Source organism: Kwoniella shivajii, chromosome 1 (genome assembly GCF_035658355.1).
Source record: "Kwoniella shivajii chromosome 1, complete sequence".
Classification (NCBI taxonomy): Eukaryota; Fungi; Basidiomycota; class Tremellomycetes; order Tremellales; family Cryptococcaceae; genus Kwoniella; species Kwoniella shivajii.
In genome coordinates, this window is record NC_085908.1 from 2398316 (window position 1) to 2419669 (window position 21354).

The 21354-nt window shown below is 43.2% G+C and overlaps 7 protein-coding genes across 7 annotated transcripts; 3 read left to right on the plus strand and 4 right to left on the minus strand.

Moving 5' to 3' along the window:
• Nucleotides 1–183: 183 nt before the first annotated feature.
• IL334_000898 (uncharacterized protein) lies at nt 184–2977 on the minus strand (the record flags this gene model as incomplete). Its single annotated transcript, XM_062932660.1, has 5 exons — nt 184–616; nt 696–1922; nt 2051–2124; nt 2301–2632; nt 2719–2977. 5 exons carry the CDS (start codon nt 2975–2977, stop codon nt 184–186), a joined length of 2325 nt encoding a protein of 774 aa, XP_062788711.1.
• Nucleotides 2978–3430: 453 nt separating this feature from the next.
• Nucleotides 3431–5336, minus strand: IL334_000899 (uncharacterized protein; the record flags this gene model as incomplete). The annotated part of the gene is made up of 2 exons (XM_062932661.1): nt 3431–5214; nt 5273–5336. 2 exons carry the CDS (start codon nt 5334–5336, stop codon nt 3431–3433), a joined length of 1848 nt encoding a protein of 615 aa, XP_062788712.1.
• A 4007-nt stretch (nt 5337–9343) lies between these two features.
• IL334_000900 (uncharacterized protein) lies at nt 9344–11179 on the minus strand (the record flags this gene model as incomplete). Its single annotated transcript, XM_062932662.1, has 6 exons — nt 9344–9806; nt 9865–10102; nt 10162–10474; nt 10542–10850; nt 10910–10940; nt 11001–11179. 6 exons carry the CDS (start codon nt 11177–11179, stop codon nt 9344–9346), a joined length of 1533 nt encoding a protein of 510 aa, XP_062788713.1.
• A 290-nt stretch (nt 11180–11469) lies between these two features.
• Nucleotides 11470–12349, plus strand: IL334_000901 (uncharacterized protein; the record flags this gene model as incomplete). Its single annotated transcript, XM_062932663.1, has 4 exons — nt 11470–11628; nt 11720–11840; nt 11958–12018; nt 12190–12349. 4 exons carry the CDS (start codon nt 11470–11472, stop codon nt 12347–12349), a joined length of 501 nt encoding a protein of 166 aa, XP_062788714.1.
• Nucleotides 12350–13320: 971 nt separating this feature from the next.
• IL334_000902 (uncharacterized protein) lies at nt 13321–14889 on the plus strand (the record flags this gene model as incomplete). Its single annotated transcript, XM_062932664.1, has 4 exons — nt 13321–13399; nt 13487–13868; nt 14160–14492; nt 14595–14889. The coding sequence occupies 4 exons, from the start codon at nt 13321–13323 to the stop codon at nt 14887–14889; spliced, it is 1089 nt and encodes a 362-aa protein (XP_062788715.1).
• Nucleotides 14890–16406: 1517 nt separating this feature from the next.
• IL334_000903 (uncharacterized protein) lies at nt 16407–16702 on the minus strand (the record flags this gene model as incomplete). Its single annotated transcript, XM_062932665.1, has 2 exons — nt 16407–16458; nt 16524–16702. The coding sequence occupies 2 exons, from the start codon at nt 16700–16702 to the stop codon at nt 16407–16409; spliced, it is 231 nt and encodes a 76-aa protein (XP_062788716.1).
• Nucleotides 16703–18481: 1779 nt separating this feature from the next.
• IL334_000904 (uncharacterized protein) lies at nt 18482–21264 on the plus strand (the record flags this gene model as incomplete). Its single annotated transcript, XM_062932666.1, has 6 exons — nt 18482–19223; nt 19277–19937; nt 19994–20223; nt 20304–20578; nt 20711–20869; nt 20935–21264. 6 exons carry the CDS (start codon nt 18482–18484, stop codon nt 21262–21264), a joined length of 2397 nt encoding a protein of 798 aa, XP_062788717.1.
• Nucleotides 21265–21354: the final 90 nt, after the last annotated feature.

Consider the following 21354-nt stretch of genomic DNA (forward strand, 5'->3'; position numbering starts at 1 on the left):
AATATGCTACGACAGGTGTGATCACAATTTTACTGTATAAGCGAGTCGTCAATTTCATTTCATCGAAAAGTGATCGTTGACCACTCCGTCCCTTATATCGGCCAATGGCAATGCATAATTTTTGTACTGGAATGCTCAGTGTGAGCTAAGATGCCAAACAGGCTCATTTACAATCTCTGTCGTTTAAATCAGTGTCTCCCCTAACCATGCTTTGAAATCTTCACATTCAACTTCAGGATCTTCATCAAAGGCATGATCACCTCCTTCGACTTTTTTCACTGTTAAATGACAATCTGATTTTTCCAGAGATTGTAGCGTACTTTGCATTGGTTGAACTTTATCATCGATTGTGCCGTACAAGAAGTAGATTGGCGGTTGTTTCAGATTTTTTTGGTTTGCTAGATCTAGTCGATGTGGGACAGACAGTGATAAAGGGGAAGGACGAAATGCGTCTAGACCGTATCCGACCGATTTCTGAGATTGGAATAATAACCCGGGGAATAAACCATGTTGTAGCATGTATGGATAAAGTATTGATCTTGGTCCACCTGAAGGTGTTGAGCATATAGGAGGTGATTTAGGATTCAAATGTGGTTTTGCGTCTGAATGAGGGACGCTATGAATAATGGAACGAAACAATGCGAGAGATCAACTTATTGCCTCTTATCTACCATGGTGAATACTGATTGACTCACCTAGTCCCCATCCATGGTACAGGATCCGTTTCAGTCGCCCAGAACTTATCAGTCAAATCAGTAATAGGATAAAACGGGGCTAGACATGTAATTCCATTTTTATCCTTCAACCCTCTGTATCCACCTATATCTTCTTCGTTTAGATTTGCAGGTACATTTAATCCAGCTATTAAAGCTAAGTAACCACCTGCTGATCCACCTGACAAACAAATCCTATTCACATCAATCGAGTAATCTTTATCTTCTTTCTTCAGTCGATCATTCAGTTTCGTTTTGATATATGTTATGAGATGTGTTACATCATCTAGGATATCCAAGATTGGAGTCTGAGGTGCCAGTCTATAATTCGGTGAAATCACAATGACATTTTCTTCTTCTCCCTTACTGTCAATGAATGGATGAGAAGGTAGTCTTCTAAAATGAGGAGGTAAATTCTCTTTATTACCTTGTAATAGTCCACCGCCGTGAAACCAGATGACCAAAGGATGACCCGCCTTGGATGGTGTTGAATTTGGAGGTAGGTATATATCGAAATCAATAGGTAATGGTTCAGAATCGAAAGTAGCTGCCGGCAAAGTTCTATAAACCAATGTTAGATTTGGATTCGGTATTGATTTCGTTGATTCTTTGGGTGACGATGTATTCACAGCGGTACTCGCATCATCATCTTGTGGTATAGATTGATTCTCTTCCGTAGTGGTCGTTTGTGATTCTGGTTGAGGTGTACCTTGCCTTAAATTACAACCTGATAATTCGATTTTGGCAGTTTTGGCTAAAGATCCATTGGTACCTCTTAAATTTGTATTCCTACTTAAGATCAAAGAAGTTAAGAAAGGCATTTTATCAGGTGTTAAACCGATTTCTTTATAATCTAATGTACCTTGAAGATTGTTATTTTCAAGATTCAACACTAACATAGCTTCCAATTTGATTACATTTCCATTTGTATTTTTCGGTTTTGACAATTCGATTAAACCGGGAACAGTCAATTTGTTATGACTGATATTGAATGATCTTAACACTGGGAAAATAGGTTTGAGGGCTTTCAACTGTGCTTGACGTTCAAATGAAGTAGTGAAAAATCCTATTCCGTATGATAATCCATCTTCTGATGGTCCGATAGGATCAGAGAATGATATATTGTGAATCGCATTATTGGATATATCAAGGACTTGAAGTGAAGGCAAAACGAGGACTGGACGTGGTAAAGAAGTGAATGAATTTGAACTACGAGATCGAAATGAATGCAAGTGTCAGCAGTCAACAGTCGGAGTCTCACTCTTATCAGATCGAAAAATGATGAATATGAGGCAAGAGATCGTTCCGTCATTCCGAAAAGGTTAGGATCCACTCACGATAAATCCAAGCTGGTCAGTTTCAGTAGATCAGCTACACTATCTGGAAGTTCTTTCAGCTGATTTCGACTAAGCTATAAATGAGAAATTGATCAGCCCTTGTTTTGAACAATCTAGTAAAACATCTGAGATTCTATCAACAGGAGCTGCCCACTTGATCTTCGCTTGATATGATCGAACAAAGTTTATCACTCCTGCCTTCCTCTTCCCACAGTTAATCATCAACCGTCTTATCAGATGGAAAACCTACATCTAATCTTTCCAAACCACCAAACATTCCAATTTCTCTTTCGATGGATCTCAAATTATTTTCAGCGATTCTGAAAGCTGTTAATTCTTCAGGTTCGATCCATTCTTCCTTTCTTTTCACTTTGGAACCAAACACCAATTCCTTTTCTTCATCCTTACCTAGTCCTCTTGGGGGTGTGACATTTGGATCTATCAATGATCCTTTTGGTATATCTGATGATGGGATTGATTTGATTGGTGGAGATGAGAGTTCTTCTGATGGTATACCAAGTAATGTAGTATATACTTCGGGTGGAATGATATCAAGTGACAATGAACACAAATCGAGTTTACCTAAACACGATTCATTTGGACTGAATTTAGCCATGTCCATCCAACTTGGGCTGATTCTGTGCTAGGTAAGGAATGAGGGAACATACCGGATCTGATAGATCTCTTGATTTCACCCTCTTTAGTCTTATCCGCTAATTCAGATCCCCCTGGAACGGCGAACGTGGAAGCATTGCCAGTTCTTCTCGGAGCAGGTGAACTATATCCTGACGCTGCTGATGCTGATGCTGATGCAGCCGCAGATGCTGCAGCTTGTCTTTTACCAATGGGTGAGTTCTGAAATTCAGCTCTTTTGGCGGCTATTTGCTCTCGGATAGATGGTCTGACAGGTGAATCGCGACCGAACATTTTCGGTTATGTTTTACCAGAGGAAAAGGGTCGTTCTTCAGCCCTTAAGCTTTGAAGGTGTTGGATAACAACTATATATATACGAGGGTGTGAGAACGTTCAATGCGCAAGAATTGCGAGCGTCGAAGAGATAAACATACGTTCCGGGTAAAACGAGTAAACTCACGACCAAGAGAATCCACGCGAAGTGGAGGTTGTTTTCCTCGTTGTGTACGCATCTCTGCTACAAGCAAGTTATCGAACGATTTGAACATAGCTAGGTCCATTAATGCGAAGTTCGGAATGTCTAGCGACAAAACACGACCACGAACAAGCGCAAACCATACAATTGATACATGACATGCTATGACACTGTGTAAGAAACTATGATGGGGAAAAGGATGCTTGATTATATAATAGTAAAATGCTAAATGATGTTCTTCTTCCGATTTTCTTTTCCTTTTCTCCTTTCATTCACTCTCGCTTTGTTGTTGTGGTTGATGTAGATGATTCTGGAAAAGCGAATGCGAATGATATTTCCGGTTCGTTGGTTGTTGATGATAATGAATTCCTAGTACCGTTTCCATTGCCCATTCTTCCGAATGAAGTCATTGGTCTTTGACTTAATCCATCATTCGGTACTGATAAATGACCTGATAGAGGAGGTGGAATATTGTTCATTGAGAAAGTAGAATGTATAGGTGCTGTACGTGGTCTTGATCTTGGTCTATCACTTTCCGGTACATCAGGTAAACCGACACCTAACGCATCCAACGAAGGCAGTGTTGCGAATTGAGCTCTGCGATCCTCTATATCGAAATCGGCATATATCTTTTGTTTACTCCTAGAAGGCTGTACTTCATCTTCTTCCGATGTAGTAGTGGAAATTCTACGTCCAGAAGATTGATAAGCCCTTAGTAACTTGGTTGAATCGGGTTCTGCTTCCAATCCTATTCTTGTCGGTGGTGGTGTGGGCAATGCAGCTGATGATGTAGATGATGAAGCAGGATTGAGAAGTGATTCGACGGTAATATGTCTTGAATCGTATGGTGGTGGTGAAGGGAAGACGAATTGGATATTTTGAGATTGTGCTGGATGATTTGAAGGTAGCAATATCGGTTTAACATCTGTCGCAATACCTTTGATAGATGTGTATATAGGCTGACCGCCGATGACTGGCTCGCTGACATCCACATTGCCTTCATGCATGTAAAGTCCTCTTCGTGAGCTGCGATGTCTTTTCTTTTGGTGAGAATCGATTGATTTGACAGCCGCTGCTCGATCCTCGGTAGATACAGCAGCGATAATGACTGGTACAGGTGAACAATTGAGTGATTTAGGTGCACCACGTGATTTATTAGACTTGAGTGTCACGGTCGCTTTGAGTTGGTAGGATATGGAGACAAGTTTGGTATGGTGAGTTTCACCTAAATCCCATTTACCGTGTCTTTGAGGTAATGAAATTTCCATTTGACACCATGATGTCCCACTCTTATCAATCACGACATTACTACCTGAAACTTCTGAGATTTTGTCTTTTCTCGATAAGCCAATAGCTTGATCTTGCGGTTCAGGTATACGTTGGTGAGTTGAATTCGCACTTTGTGATGAACGGAATAAAGATGAGATACGATGTTGTGATTGAGGTGAAGACGACCTTCTTCGATTGAAAACATCCATATGTCTTTCCAAAATGACAGTTGCTTTTTTCAGTACTGTTTCAGGATCAATGGGTTTGACTTGGACGTATACTGGGAAAGTATCACCAGGACCGAAAGCTCCAGGCTGAGCGGAAACGGAGATACTTGCAGCATATGTATCTGATCCTACGTTGTAAGGTGAGGGAGGTGACATTGGTCTACTTGACGGTGATCGATGACTATGCAAGTTCAATGCGTATGCTTTGGCAATACTTGTTCCAACATATGGTATAGGTCGATGTTCAATGACGACCTCTAATCTCCAAACGACTTTGTATTCCGGTATACACATTGTACTTCTTGCCAAATCAATGACGTCAACTGGAATGGTTGTTTTGAACATTGAATCCCAATCTCCCAACTGTAAAAACTCTTCATCATCAGGTGCCGATAGTAAAACCTTTTTCTTCTCCCACAAAATCTCGCTTGAACCTGTTCCAGAAGTCTCGGTACATCGAATGCCTAAAGTGATGGATTTGACACCAAGAGGTTCGCATACTTCTGGAAGTCTAGTGGAGACTTTACCTTGAATGACCACCGGGGTCACACCGAGGTGTCCTAACATGATTATCAGCAAGAGCTTAGATTTCGAGGTTCATGGGAGGAGAAGATTTACCTGTGTGAGGATAGAAACGACCTCCGGCGTTCCCATGTTTTGGAGTAAGAGCTAATTCGAGCATCGCTCCTCAATCTGATTATCGCATGAGGAAAGTGGTATTGATCGTTGAAGTGAAGGGATGGTGATGTTGATCGGAGATCTATGTAGAGCAATTATCTGGTAGAAGGAGATTCGTGCTCTGACTGGACCGAGTTGTAAAGTGATTTTTCGATAAACAATTGACCAAAAGTCAGGAAATTAGGATGTTTCGTCTTAAAACGCCCCGATGAAACGTGAATCGTCTCGTCTGTTTATAGTGTGGTGAGACCTTTTAGTGGTATAGGAACACCGTCAGCGTAAGATGATGTTGGTCATGTCAATTCGTGTCGATGAATGGGGAACTGAAGAAAGAAGGAAGGGAATGATGAGAAGGATGGTTGGGTTTGAATTGCTGATGAGAGTATTTTTTGGTCTAGATTGTAATTTTGTGTGAAAGAAGAGGTGTATGTACCCAAAAGGAGTGTGAGTGAGTGAGTGTGATACGATGATTATGGCGACGATAATGACAATAACGATTGAGCAGATTGAATTTTAAAAGGAATGGAGTGAGAGTGAATTTGAATGGTTTCACTTACCCACTCTAATTTAATTTAGCGCGTTAATCTCTTTTTGATTTATCATTACCACCGAATACAATTATTATTATTATATACGTCGATCACACACACACACATACAGTGATGTGTTAATTCCCCGAAACGGTTAGATCGGCTTCCGTCTTCAGGGTCCAGAGAGATTGATGCTAAAAAAGATCACAAGCACAAGCCTCCGTGACGTATCCCTATAGAATTAGAAGCTAGGCTAAAATTAGGGAGAGTGAACTACACTAGAGCTAGCTTCTAGCTTGGCAACAAAATATAGAACAAAACTAGTCGAGTCGAGTTCGAGTCTGTCAGGTGTTATTAGGAAGAAGCTAAAGAAGTATGTTTTATGATGAATGACGCTAAGATGAAGTGCGAGGTGTTTAGAACAGGTAACTGGTTGATGATGTTCAGATTCCAGCTGCAAAAGGCCCTCAGTGGTGAGGGAGATAGAGAGGCGATATGCAAAGAGGAAATGAGGGGAGGGGGATATTTGATGGGATTAGGGTAAAAACAGAGATAGGGGTATTAATATGCATTTATTTCGTATGGCTAAAATGTTGTAGCACGAAGAACAGACAGCACTTCGCTAGAAGATCGTTCGTTGCCTTCGTCACGCAATCACGAATGAGAGACATGTGGACGCATGGGTTCAAATGAAAGATCTTTTGTGATGTGAATGGGTGAATTTCGCATAATAGGAATAACTTTTTTTCAAACGAAAAGCCATGCGTTCCCCCCTTTTGACGCCAAGGAACGACAAAAGCGAAAGATGCAGCATTGATCCTGTTCCTGATCCTGTATACATGGGACAAAGGTTATCTACACTTACTGTTATACCTGAAAAGAGATAGGTACGAAGTCATTGAAATAAAGTTTCACCCAGCATCCCATCCCCAACGAAAGTCGAGGTACTCGAGTAAAGAGAAAGAAAAGAGAACTTGATCATCAGGGAATAACTCTAAATGAAATTGCCCGAGATTGGCTGCCGTCGCGGTCGGAGGGGTGCTCTTCTGTCGACCGAATCGATAAACCTAAAGCCACCAGGATCATCCATGGGACTTTTTTCCGGCTTTTGATAAGGCACATGCACGAAATGCTAGATAGAAGATTCAAGATGTTGTCGATCATCGACTCAACCCATACATTCCTCGCACGCTTTTCCATCATCTCTAGAACGATGAGTTGAAACTCTATCTGTCTCTAACACGCTTCCCGGGAATGTCGGTTTCTTTTCTGCACTAGTAACAGCAATTGCGCTAAAAGCTATGATCGTCCGTGAAATCCAGACATACAATGTCTCGAAGGAAAAGACGTTTCACACTTGATGTTGATTGGTACCTGTCCTCGCAGTTCGTGGATCTTTTTAATACTTTTCAGCGTCCCTTCTATTCGGTTCCTGTCAAAGCGGTGAGGAGATTCAAGTTCAGGTCCGCTTTGTTCTCAAATCCTTGATGGATGGTGGATGCAAAGAGATGTCCACCTCGTAGTGGTCGAAATCCGTAGTTCTGATCAGTCAGGTATCGATACTTTCCTTGTACCTTGTTGACGGGGAAGGCTGACAACCGCCCTGTGACCGTAACGTACCAACAGGCTTGCAATGCTACGATCGGGTTCCTTGTCGCAATTGTGATGTGCATGTATAATACTTTCATCTAGTAAGAAGGTTCCTAGCTATGTGGCGTCTTCATTTCACGATTCGATCCCAGCCGAACGGCATCGTCGTCGTCACGAGTCTCGAGACTGAGTAGATGGATTCCAATGGAAAGAAAACAAAATAGAAGAGAACGAAGAATTGTCTTGTACCTGGTTTTCAAACCGCTGCAACGCAATGATTGAATGTACCTGGAACAACGAGATAAAATCTGTGAGTGGTGGAAGTACAATCAAAATGGGAAAAAGAAAAACGCCTTGGCGCCGGTGTCGGCTATGTTATAAGATGATTTGCAAGCAATCAACTCCCGGTTCGAAGGTGGCGTTTTCATTTTACTTTTTAAGCGGAAAATCTATCAGCCTCCTTATTGTTGTATGCCGAGAATAACGATACAACGTGGCTGATAGACATCGTACTGATTAGCCGAAAGAAGTCATCAATAATATATATATACGTGAGTGATGGGGTGATGGTATTGCTCAAGATCGATAGATAGAGGAAGGAGCAATTTCAATTGATCGCTTGTAGAATGTCATCTCATTCAAAGGTACGACTGTGGTTACTAGGTCTAATCTTTCAGGACCGAATCTTGGCATTCTCACATTTGTCTCATCGAACAGGGATACAGGGGACAGAGCATTTGTCATGAGCAGCGGTATCATCTACCGCCGAGCTTCCTGAAATAGACTCGGCTCAATAGGACATTTCGAATCTCGGTTGACCAGAGAAATCATCGTCATCCTCATTACCTGGTTTTAGGCATAGAACCCTTCACCATATCACAATCGTTTTCTGAATTTAATTCGGCATTTCCGCTTCGCTTTCTCTTGCGATCATGGAGGGGTCGGCCGGTTGTCAACCCATCTCTGGACTGCTCCCTGCCTTTCGATCTGGACGGTCTTATAACATGATCATGGTTTGCACCGAAGACTTGGCGTTTGCGACCGATGTCACTAATAAATATCGCTTTGGAGGTTCAGCAAACCACCTCCTTGCATTCCAATCTGTGGATACCAAGCTCGTGCAGTATGCACGATACATCCACGGAAAGGCTGACTCGCGATGACAACAAAGGTATTAGTCGCTTCAGTGCAAGTATCAAGGCAATCCATCAAGTCTTACACCCAATCTAGTCATTTTCGGTGGGGTACTTTTCCAAGACGATTAGCGAGGCGTAGTCAGAGCTCTCGGTCTAACGACCTTGAGTACCGACCTTGAGTGACGACCTTGAGTCTTCAGGACAAGATAGTGGCAGACACCGCGATGGGTCCTTGCAAGCGAAGGTAGAATCACCGGACAAGGCAGATATCATCGTGTAAGAGAAGCGACAAGCGAGATGTGGGAGCATCCTGAGAGGGTAAGGTCGCCGCCACCTGCAGGCCCAACCATTTTGGCGAATTACTCAGCTCTAAATGAGTTCCTACCACGCAATGTGTCAGTGTCACTCGAGATGTGGCTGAATTGAGCATGATTATGGGCGACGTCAAGAATGCCTCTGTGCTACAAACTTCCGATTATTTGGTGCTGATGCGGAATCTTTTCGACAGAGCTTAGCCAAAGAGAGAGCTGTAGATATGTCATCCAGTATCAGAGTTTGATCACCAACGTTGGCTTTAATCATAGAGGGGAACTAGGTGGAAGGATTCAATTTAGAAATATGCCGTGTAGAAAGTCTGTCATGAATCGGCACATCAGCTTCGCTAATGATGACCAATGGCAAGAACATCTTGCGCGTTGAGGCTGAGTGATCGCTTAATGACTGCATTACCATATGCATCGATTTGTCTGAGTACTTCAGACGTATGGAGCCTTCTCTCCTCCCCTGGATTTACACAATTCTCTTATACCATCTAAGCTTTCTTTTGCCCCTGTACGGATGAACAATCCTTGCAGACTAGCCATACTGATGGTTCTTCCTCTCGATCTTTCTTCTTCTACGATCCTCATTAACTCATTACCTAATTGTTCGACTTCTTCGTCTGTTAGAGGTGTTTCGTCTTCTCTCAGTATTCTACCTTTTTCTTCTCCTTCTTGAGTTGTGGTAGTTGAGTTACCGTAAAACTTGACGAACAGTCTTTTGGCTTGTTCCCCTGCGGCGTCGTCTAATATTTCATGGACATCCACACGTCCTGGTCGTATCAAGGCGGGATCTAAACGATCATAATGATTCGTAGTCATGAATATTATACGTTCTTCGGAAGATGCTACTCCATCCAAGGCATTGAGTAAACCGGAAAATGTCACTGAGGATTTGAACCTAGATTGGGATCTCAGTAAGCATATACTGCTTTGAAGTGTACGGCGAACAGGCTTACCCATCTTCTGAAGTTTGCACTCTTCTGCTAAAAGCTGAATCCACATCCTCCAATAAGATGAAACTTCTTTCCGGTACTAAACCCAATAGATGATTCAACTTGTCATCCGTCAATCCCCTCTCCGCAAGGTTGAGTAAACATATGTTGTAATGCAATGCACCGGCTAAAGCTTGAATGTAAGATGTCTTTCCTGACCCTGGAGGACCATGAAGTAGATATCCTCTTCGATACGGTATACCTATATTTCGTCTACTCAGCTCAACGACCATGTGCTGGTTGCACCTAACGCGTACTTACCTCTTTCAGCATACCATTTCCCTCGTCCCAAGAAGCTCCTTAGATCTTTTTCGATCCTCTCAGAGACGCCTTCTCCTAGCACTACACTGCCCATCTCCCTTCTTCCTCTAGGTTTACCGAATGGACGCCATTCTACTCCCCAAGCGGTATACACAACTGTTTTCCCTTCGGTCGAAGCTTCCGCCAATGCTCTAGCTTCGGTTAACAGTGATGAGAAGAGATGTCGGTAAGTTGATAAAGTCGTTAAGGTAAGGGTTTCCCATGGTGACCCAGAATGAAGATCCATGAGTTTCGCATCTCTTTCTCTTTTCACCTAAAACACCACAACATGCTCATCAGCTCACTAAGGACATTTATAGTATGGTGCGTGTCAGACTCACCTGAAACCAAGTACCTTGATATTTGAAATAATGAGTTCCTGGACCTGGAACAAGATTAAATACGGCTTCTGAACTACCATTTTCGTGTTGTTTATAACTTGTTTCAACAGCTAATTCATGACTTCTAAATCCCATTGGTTTTTTACCTTTTCCAACTTGAGATCCAGATTGAGCTGCCATCCATTCTAAGAACCATGGATATGATCGATCTTTAGAAGGTATTTCTAATGTGACTAACATGCGTCGTTGAGCAAAAGTGGTTCCTAAAGTCAAAGAACGTCGGAAAACTGTTAAGACGACACCGATACCCTATAACGAATGATCAATCAGAGCATATTCGTTTGGTATGAGATCTCAGTCCCACTCACCATGAGTCCAGCCCCAGCTGAGAAATAAGGACTGATTGCTCCAGATCAGCTATGACGATCTTAATTTTTCAATACGAGCTATCTCACTCACTTGTCTGCCATTATCTTGGACACGAATGATTGATTCTCGGCCGACGGACCAGCGACTGGCTGAGTCGGCACATCGATACCTGAAGCAGCTGCATCGGAAGTAAGAGCAGGAGGGGTCGAAGGCCCAGCTTCTGGTGTGGGTGCTGTCTGGGACGGTTGGGTTGGACGCGGTCTGAACATTGTTTCACGCTATACTTGGCTAATGATCAGCGAGAAAAAAGTTCAAAAAGATCAAGACATCTCTATTTTACTACGCTCATCGTCAAGGGATGCCGAGTGTCACGTGATCAGCACATCTGGTTCCGCTCGGCATGAAAAGGTCGGAGCTGAACGCGAAGATATTTCGAAAAGTTGGAATTGAACAGATTCTCAATTAATACTGCATCGCAACTGCCGCTTCTTTCGAACCCAGAATAGTAGAATACCTATCGTTACTTGATTTGAACAAACATCCAAGGACGTTACCCAATATGTCGTCGTCGTCTTCCGCTCCTTCGTCATCAAAACCGCACAATGCACCATTGAATATTCCAGCGGGCAATAGTCCGATCACACCTGATTCAGGACCTATAAAGGCAGATGAAAATCTGACTGGCGATACATTGGATGATCTAAAGAAGGCTCTAAAGGTGAGCTGGCATTTCGACATGGCACATTCCCAGCACCTCGTTCCTCGCATGAAGTGAGGGCGCTGACCATACAATTGATCCTTGATTTTAGCGGATACGGCCAAAGGAGGATTTCGAGAACATAGGCAAGATACCATGCGCTAGAAATAGTTTGCTATATGGTATAGCAGGAGGAACAGGTCTAGGAGCTGTACGGTTCTTGGGATCAAGGAGTGAGTGTTTTTCATGCTCGTCCTCGATAAATGGTTTTTTCTGCATTTCATTCTTACACTTGCATCGCCGATCTACTATTCTCAATTCGCTTCAGCTAAACTGTATTTCTGCAATAGGACCATGGGCAGCGGCGAATTGGGCTGTGGGCAGCTTCATTATCATATCAGGGTTCCAGTGGTATGTCTATGCTTCGTATCTTCTGATCTTTTACCGTCACCTTCAGCCTCTTGGACACAGGGTGCGCACAATCGGCGTCGCCTGTTCCTTGTCCACTATGACTGTCACTCGCACCATGTCATTCACTCGATTGTTCGACGTGTTATCGGCTGACTCTGTTGCGGTTCATAGGGAGATGTGTAACAGAGCAAGACGGAAGGAACTGGCTCAAATGCGCGCCATAACGGAAAGATATCCTCATCGACATATATCAAAGTTGAAACAGCAAGGATCAGATTGGGTTCCCCCACCTACGTCCGACGGCGTAAATGGAGGAATGACATCAACATGATCGGTCGAATGCATTGCATGTTCACGCATTAAATCATCCACAGACCGTTCGGATTATGTGAGGCGCGCAGCCAGCACATGCTCTGGCTCCGGCAAGAAAGGGAACCGATAGCGGAATCTGCAATGTCCATTTTTATCATGAGTATCGTGGCCTTTGTGGGTTTAACATAGATGACATGATGACCCTCTCAGAGCTATCGCAGTAAGATCTATAAGGGTCAATCCTACTGCGTATTATATAGTCATCAAACTATTCATATTGGTCCGAAGATTCTTGAAAAATGTTAGTGTGCAGCAGTAACCTAGATCGATAGAGACTATCGCATAGAAACGATAAATGAACTTGAGCAGCAAGATACTGCATTCGTCTGACCTTTCTTTTTTGTTACACCACGGCTCTCCAAGACAGATCACTCGCCGCTGCTCGAGCGTCGAGTGGTTCGAGATGCGCCTGAGGGTCTATAGTGACGATGGACGAGGACAAACAGAAAGATTGATGTAAAGAAACGATCAAGCTTTGAGCGATATCGCAATTGAAGCGCTTAGACAGTCGAAGGTAGTTGCATCGATTTTTTTACCATTTTGCAGGACTACGAATCCGTGTATACTATATGACTCCATCTGATCGTACCTATAACATCCAGAGTACTTCCTACATCATACTTCATCTCTTCTTACCTCTCGAATTGAAGATCCCCTCATACGATGATGACGCGATCACGATCGATCGTTGCCGTTATCGGGGAATCCCTGTTCCTGTCTCACTTTGACTAATGGAATAAAATATCCTATTTTGACTTTTTAATTGGGTTCTTCAGAAATATGCACGTTTTATTCATTTCTCATTCATGAATGCCATCTTACTTTGTTACGACTGTGATTCAGCTTCACATCGCTTGTATACTACGTCCTCAAATCTGTATAATTCAGCAAGAATAAAAGTCATAGTAAAGTGAAGTACAGCGGAAAGCAATGGCCATCGAGATTGACGAAGTTCCCATTGAAGGGAAAGCATGGATTACTTTAATAACCAATCCATCTTATATACCTGGTATGTGCTGTTATGTTTCATATGAACGGAGGTTCATGATCAATCTGCATGACTTAAATGTGGTGCTGATACGAATCTTTCATCTAGGTCTGCTGGTACTTCAGCGTACACTTTCATCCGTCTCTGCTTATCCATTAGTCGTGATGACTACACCTGGATTATCAAATTCTTCAAGGGAAATAATAAGATCATTTGCAATACCTGTAATAGAAGTACCGCATCTATCACCTTCGGAAGGTAGACACGGTGGATTCGATCCTTCTTTTGCTAGATTCAATGACGCTTGGACTAAATTACAAGTTTTCGGTTTAACTCAATTCGAAAAGTTAATATTGATAGATTCGGATATGATCTTCTTGAGAGGTATGGATGAGTTATTTGAATATGAATTACCTGGAGAAGATTGGATAGCAGCTAGTCCAGCTTGTGTTTGTAATCCTTTCAAGATAAGTCATTATCCCAAAGATTGGTGAGTACTTTCTTTCAACATCCGCGAGGGAGCAAGGCGGGGTAAAAAGGGATAACGGAGGTCCCTTTGGGAGAAGGTGATTCACCATTGGAATTGTTCCTCTCGGATCATTTAATTTCCCATGTCTGTGCGTATGTGTGTTGAAAGATGGAATGATCGGAGATATGTTCTGGCACACCCTTACATCCCTGTCTTACAATACACTACCTCTTCCTCAGATCCATACAGTATGATCTAGAGCACAGAGCGGGAAGATGCTGACTCTGTGTATGTATCTCTGTCCTGAATTAGGATCCCATCGAACTGTTCGTTATCGGTACAAAATCCTTATTCGACTCTTGATTCACCTCCGATTCCGCCATCCGAATCTACACGTACCTCACATCTACTGAATTCGGGTTTGGTCGTCTTCCATCCGAGCCAAGATAAAATGGATAAATTGATTCATCACTTGAACACATCACCTTCTATACCCGACCTCAAATTTCCAGATCAAGAAGTCATGGCGGATGTGTTTAGAGGGAAATGGAAGCCTCTACCTTGGTGGTGTAATGCTTTGAAAACGGAAAGAGCCGTTCATAAGAATATATGGAAAGATGAGGAAGTCAGATTGATACATTATATGTGAGTTAATCATCGTTTCATAGCTTGTCAATGTCTATCCGCATTTTAAGGTGTACGGGGACGAAATGTATGAGGATTCAAGCAGAACTGATTTTTGAACAGTCTTGATAAACCTTGGAATCATCGACCGACCTGCCTTGCACCTCACGAATCAACTCATATCCAATTACCTCCAACACCAATCACACCCACTTCCTCCTCAATGACCAAGATAGCCCGTAGACCATTACCAGATGGCTTATTGGAAGCGGTCAAGTCGACGCCTTCCCAGAAAAGCTTGACGGATTATGACGATGTTCATGCTTGGTGGTGGATTGCATACGAGGATTTGCTGGATGAGTGGAAGAGAGAAAATAAGCAGAGTTGGAGAGAGATTGACGCTTATGTCAAGAGATGACATACGGAGTCATCAAAAGACAACAGCACATGGGCTTCTTGAAACTTCATGTCGCCTTTTTGGGCACGAACTCTCCTTTGAGAACTTCATTCTATATTTCAATACTTCAGCTATTACTGACAGAACGCCCGCGCACGGATTGTCCGGGAACTTGTGGGACGAGTCATTTAGACGGTGTTGCCAATTATGTAAACTGTAATACTTCATTTGTGTCTCGGTCGTGCTCTAAGGGAACAGCGCAATACCCTCGCGGATATTCTAGCAAGAGAACATCCAATCGATAGATGCATGTTATTATTTCAGGCATCTGACGGTCGTAATTTTTGCGATCAGGCCCAGAGTATTATCCCCCAAAGTGTAAGCTAAGAATACAAAACATCCACCCTGTACAATAAATGTTGAAAGACAGCGACTTGTACGTATCAATATAGTGCCATACTTCTGATTGCTACGATGCGCAAGTCACATCGATGTTAGAAACCTATAGGCGAAATAATACGTGCCTTGACTGTACCGCAGCCATAGGAGAGGCGCCTTTGGTATCTTCGCAGTGCTCGCTCTCAGGCCCAATACAAGACTGACAACATGCTACCACAAATTTAGACACTTAGTGCTTCGCGTCTCCCAACATCAAGTAGAGGATGAGGTTCTGTAATCGGTTGACAGCGCCTTCTCTGTCCGATTCTGGTTCATCGATATCGGTCTGTGTTACACTACTGACGAAGCAAGTGACTGTCGACTGTTCAAAGCAGCCGTGTGGCTCGGGGAAGACTCTTTCACAATGAAAGGAACGACGATAATCGTCATCAGAGTTGCTTGGGTAGATAAACCTAGGAAATGAAACGTGACAAAGAGGGGAGTAGCTATTCAAAGAGTACGCTGATGTACCTTTGTTTCCCATTTCACTGTCGAAGATAGCGAATTCGTGTGGATAAAGGATTGTCAATCTCTTACCTTTTCAAAGTCACAGCGAGACTTCGTAACACGCTTTCTTGGTCCTGTGATGACGCAGTATGATAGGTCACCACTGTATAGAAAGCGTTGTGCTCCAAAGGAAGTTGTCTTCTATATCGATATGGCTTGAATTATGCGTTGCAAGTCATTTGATGTAAGCTAGCTTCAAGGTGAAGAGCTAGTTGATGGAAATCTAATCTGGATTCAGATGTGTGATCCTTCCCTGTTGATCGCTCGGATTCTGCATACTTCGCTCTGAAGCGAGATGATCTTACAGATTTGTCTCAGTATCCAGCTCCAAAGTCATCCCAATCAAGATCCAGGCAGAGTTTGATACTGTCACGAGCAGTCACTTCGTAGAGACGGCTCGGACAGAAACGAACAGAGAGATCATGACACGAATTCATCTGAATGGTGAGCTGCTGAGTGCTCGACCGGAGAGGCTTCAGTCAGCTAGAATCGGAGGGAATATGAGACATGACCAGGGAGCTTGTACATTGGACACTGCCCTGATGACTCTTTATACACTAGAGTATGAGCACGAGAGGACATGCACTCCTTAGTCAGTTGTGGGCATTTTCTACGCCGTTATCAGGTTCTCGCCAAGCATAATCACTGTGCCCTCTCATTCCGATGTCAGCTACCATCGGTGATCTTGGACGTCATTGTCGAGTACTTACTGTGCTCTAGAAAGAGATGACTCTGCGGCACCGTCATATGAGGTGTTACTGACACTGGCTATACGAACAGTAGCATTTGTTATACTTCCGTAACTGGGAGTACTTGTCAGTATTGTACCTCTAGGACTAGTAAGCGCTATAAACGAGTCCATCGAAGAGGTAGTGGCAGAGGACGTCATTATCGTTGTTAAGGATATGTTTCCCTGTGGAGTGGGACAGTCTATGAGATGTTGATGGATAGATATGAAGGGTCAGTGGTCACTATATGCCCAAAATGGTCACCACCATATTTTTAAGCCTGGACATGTCAAACACAACAACGCATCTATGTGATAATCAGCATCTCTACGCAACAAAGGTAGGCATCACATCCTACTACCAATCGGTAAGGCTAGAAAGGAAGATCAGTGACACGTTTCGGATATCGTACAAAACGTCAAATCAGTCCTTTATGATCACATCGTGATAGCGTCAAAGCTGATAGGATCATAATTAGAGATATAGCCACACATATTGGGAATATCAGTTGTCCTGTAGACAAGCAAAGCAAAGTTGGGAATATTGAAAAGGATGACGCCTTGTAGAAAGGTACGCATTCCCAATTTGAAACAAGTCCGACACCAGCCGATCAAGAAGTGACATACAGTGAGTTACAAGTATTTTGAAATCATCTTGTATTGAGATAGTGAAGCAGGGTTTTATCGGCCCTACCCGGTCGATAAATTGCGGATTCCCCCTTTGAAGCTTTTCCGGTTGATCTCATAGCTCAAGGATCCTGATCAAAAATGATCAAAGAAAGGGTAAGACCACTCTTTTTAAACATTTAGACATGAAAACCCACGGGGGGTTGAGGGTTCTCATTTAGATGGCCCTCATCGATAGTCTTTCGGGGCTGCGAAAATCAGTTCGCTTACCGGTCCTTACATCATATAATCTGAACAAACTATTTAGATCAAGGGGGGGGCAAGGGAAAAGTACTAAGCTACGTCTCCTTTCACATGGATTGTTACATGTGTGTCGGAAGTCAACTCGGGAGGTTTAGCTGTGCTGATTAGAACATACCATGGATGACGCATGGAACGCACCATGATATGATCTTGTTCAAATTCCGTGCTTTTCTTACACTTCGGGATTGGGAATCGCATTCTCAAAAGTTGGGAATTTTTTATAATCTTTTATGCTAATATTGCGATGTCGGAAGTTATACGGACCGCGGCCCGTTCTATCCATGTTTTTTTTAATGGTTGGTATACACTTGGCTTCAGGGCGGCTCGTTACGGGCCGCACGTCATTCAGGATCCCACTTTTGTACACTCTACGAACCACCCACCATGGTGGATTCAGGGTGAAAATGAGATATTATTACATCCCTTAGGAAGATAGTTTTCTTTTGCCGCAATTTCTAATTTCAAAATACGATCTCAATTTCAAAAGTCGAAAGAAAAGAAAGAAACCACAAGAAGCATCTCTCCTCTCTACGGGCACGGCAACTAACCCTGTCACTTCGACATCGTTCCCAATTTCCATTCAATCACATCTTCATCTTTCCTTATATTCCCAACTTTCCAGTCTTCATATTCCCAACTTGATCTCTGTCGTTGACGACTCGGGTTGCTTCTCTTTGTTGTGTATAAAAGGGAGCCTTTTCGCCATTAATTCAAACTAGCCAATTCACCCACTCGATCCACCTCTCTCGGATTCGCAACTTTCTGACACCCCGATTTGATAGTCATCATCAAGACTTGGTCTGTTCGATCTCAACGTGATTTCAACGAACGTTCACCCCCACCCTTGCCACTACAACGGAACTTATCCTTAAAGGAGATCGTTTCTTTGTTCATTTATCCTTTAGCGACGTTCGGATCGAATTCGCCAACGTGCGTCTAGTAAATTATAACTTTTAAAAGCAGTGTGCTGGTAGATCGATCTTCCAATACCTCAAAAAACAACCCTCCAAGATGTATCGAGCACGATCCCTTATGCCCGGTAGAAGGGCTCTTATCCTTTCCACCGCTACAGTAGCTGTTGGATCTGCCTACCTCCTCTCTCGACCTGCATACGCCGATTCGAATCCAGTTCCCGTCGGTAAGAAAAGGCCTGGAGCACTATGGTCTCCTCCATCACGAGCACAAATGCTCGAGCATCTCAGGACATCCGGTGTCTACGTACATCGAACTCCCGATGGTGGTCCGGAACCCGGTCCAGTATTGAGGAAAGATGAGACTGAAGCAGAGGGTGATGATGTCTTTGATCTTCTGATCGTAGGTGGTGGTGCTACCGGTGCAGGTACAGCTTTAGATGCTGCAAGTAGAGGACTGAAAGTTGCCTGTGTGGAAAGAGATGATTTTTCAAGTGGTACTTCTTCAAAATCTACTAAACTCGTACATGGTGGTGTCCGATATCTTCAAAAAGCTATCTTTGAGTTAGATTACGAACAATGGAAATTGGTCAAAGAAGCCCTTAAAGAACGAAGAGTCTTCTTGGAAACAGCTCCTCATCTCTCAAGCATGCTGCCTATCCTCCTTCCCATCTACACCTGGTGGCAATTACCTTATTACTATGCCGGTTGTAAACTTTACGATGTCCTTGCCGGAAAGGAGAACATGGAAAGTGCTTACTGGATGGGTAAAGGTAAAGCTATGGAAGCTTTCCCCATGTTGAAATCTGATGGTTTGGTTGGTGGTGTCGTTTACTATGATGGTGAGTTCAGTTGATACACAAATATCGGCTATAGTGGCTGATGCAGTATTCAGGACAACATAATGATTCTCGAATGAACATCTCCCTTGTCATGACTGCCGTTCAACACGGTGCGGTCATGGCCAACCACGTAGAAGTTACAGCTCTTCACAAGCGACCCGATCCTTCTCGAGGTGGCGAAGAGAGAATCTACGGTGCTACCCTTAAAGATAGAATGACCGGTGAAGAATGGAAAGTTCGATGCCGAGGTGTTATCAACGCCACTGGACCTTTCAGTGACGGTGTAAGAAAACTCGACGAACCTACCGTCAAAGAAATCGTCGCTCCTTCCGCTGGTGTACATATCACTCTTCCCAACTATTACGGACCTAAAACCATGGGTCTTCTCGATCCTGCCACTTCCGATGGACGAGTTATCTTCTTCTTACCTTGGCAAGGAAATGTCATCGCCGGTACCACCGATTCACCCACTACCGTCTCTCAAAACCCCATCCCAGCTGAAAAGGAAATTCAATGGATTCTTGATGAAGTTAGAAATTACCTTTCACCCGATGTCAAAGTTAGAAGAGGTGATGTACTCTCAGCTTGGTCAGGTATTCGACCTCTTGTCATGGACCCCGCTGCCAAGAACACCCAATCCCTGGTTAGAAACCACATGATTAATATCAGTAAAGGTGGTCTTTTGACTATTGCCGGTGGTAAATGGACTACTTAGTGAGTAACATGCTAAATCACGACAATTTCGAAATTTGGCTGACAGGGAAAATCAGTCGAGCTATGGCCGAAGAGACGGTTGATGCTGCAATCAAGGAGTACGGTCTCAAACCTACCGGAAAGAGTACTACTGAACATATCAAACTTGTCGGTGGACACGCTTGGACCAAGACAATGTATATCAAACTTATTCAACAGTTCGGTCTTGAAACTGAAGTCGCTAAACATCTATCTGAATCTTATGGTGATCGAGCATGGACCGTCGCCTCCATGGCTTCTCCTACCAGTGAGTCCCCAATCCTATACTGAGTATACTGTAATTCCAAGGCATTGTAAATGATTGACGTTGTTGTCAACGATTCACAGACACAAGTTGGCCTCTTCACGGTGTACGAATCTCGCCCCTGTATCCATACATCGAAGCCGAGGCACGATATGCCGTACGATGCGAATACGCTTTAACGGCTGTCGATTTCGTTGCTAGACGAACCCGATTATCATTCTTGAACGTTCAAGTAACATTGGAAACATTACCCAGAGTCATCGACATCATGGGTGAAGAGTTAGGCTGGGACAGAACAAAGAAGGAAGCTGAATTTGATAACGCTGTTGAATTCCTGAAATCTATGGGTTTACCTGAAGTAAGTCTGAATTCCATCATAAAACAAGATGAAACGCAAAAGCAAGTCGTGAAGCAAATGCAAAGTAATATGCAATTGCAAGTCAATGCTGAAGAAAGAAAGAATCTAACGAATGACTTGAATTTCAAACAGTCCGCTACGAATATCAAACTCAAAGATATTACTAAGTCTCATGGTAACATCGGTACTCTCGGTCTGGCCGATAAGGAAGATGCCAAACTCTACGCAAGGGCCCAATTCACTCCCGATGAAGTCTCTAACCTCAAGAAACAATTCGAGGAATTCGACTTTGTGAGTATCTTGTCTTGTATATGGAAAAACGATACGACTGATACTTATCGGTGTATTTCCCATAGGATCATGATCAACACATCACCAAAGATGATTTGATTCACGCCATGACCAACATGGGCTATGACGCTTCAACAGAATTGGCAGATAGTATCTTAAGAGAAGTTGATTTCGGTAGAAAAGGATTCGTTGATTTCTCAGATTACTTGGATATCGCAGCTGGACTCAAAGAATTATCGTTAGAATCTGCTTTCACACATTTAGCTCATATGGATTCAACGAGAAACGTAAACGAATCGAAACAAGCTAGAATAGGTCCTCACGCAAATGATGATTCTCAAGCTAGGGAATCAAGAAGAAAGATCCCCGTTGAAAGATCAGGTGGCGGTACATAATCAAGTCACCACGTCACACATGCGCAGTGGGAAAAGAGAATTTGAGAGAGAAGGCAGAGTTGAGAATCCAACTTTGATGGAAGTGGAGGA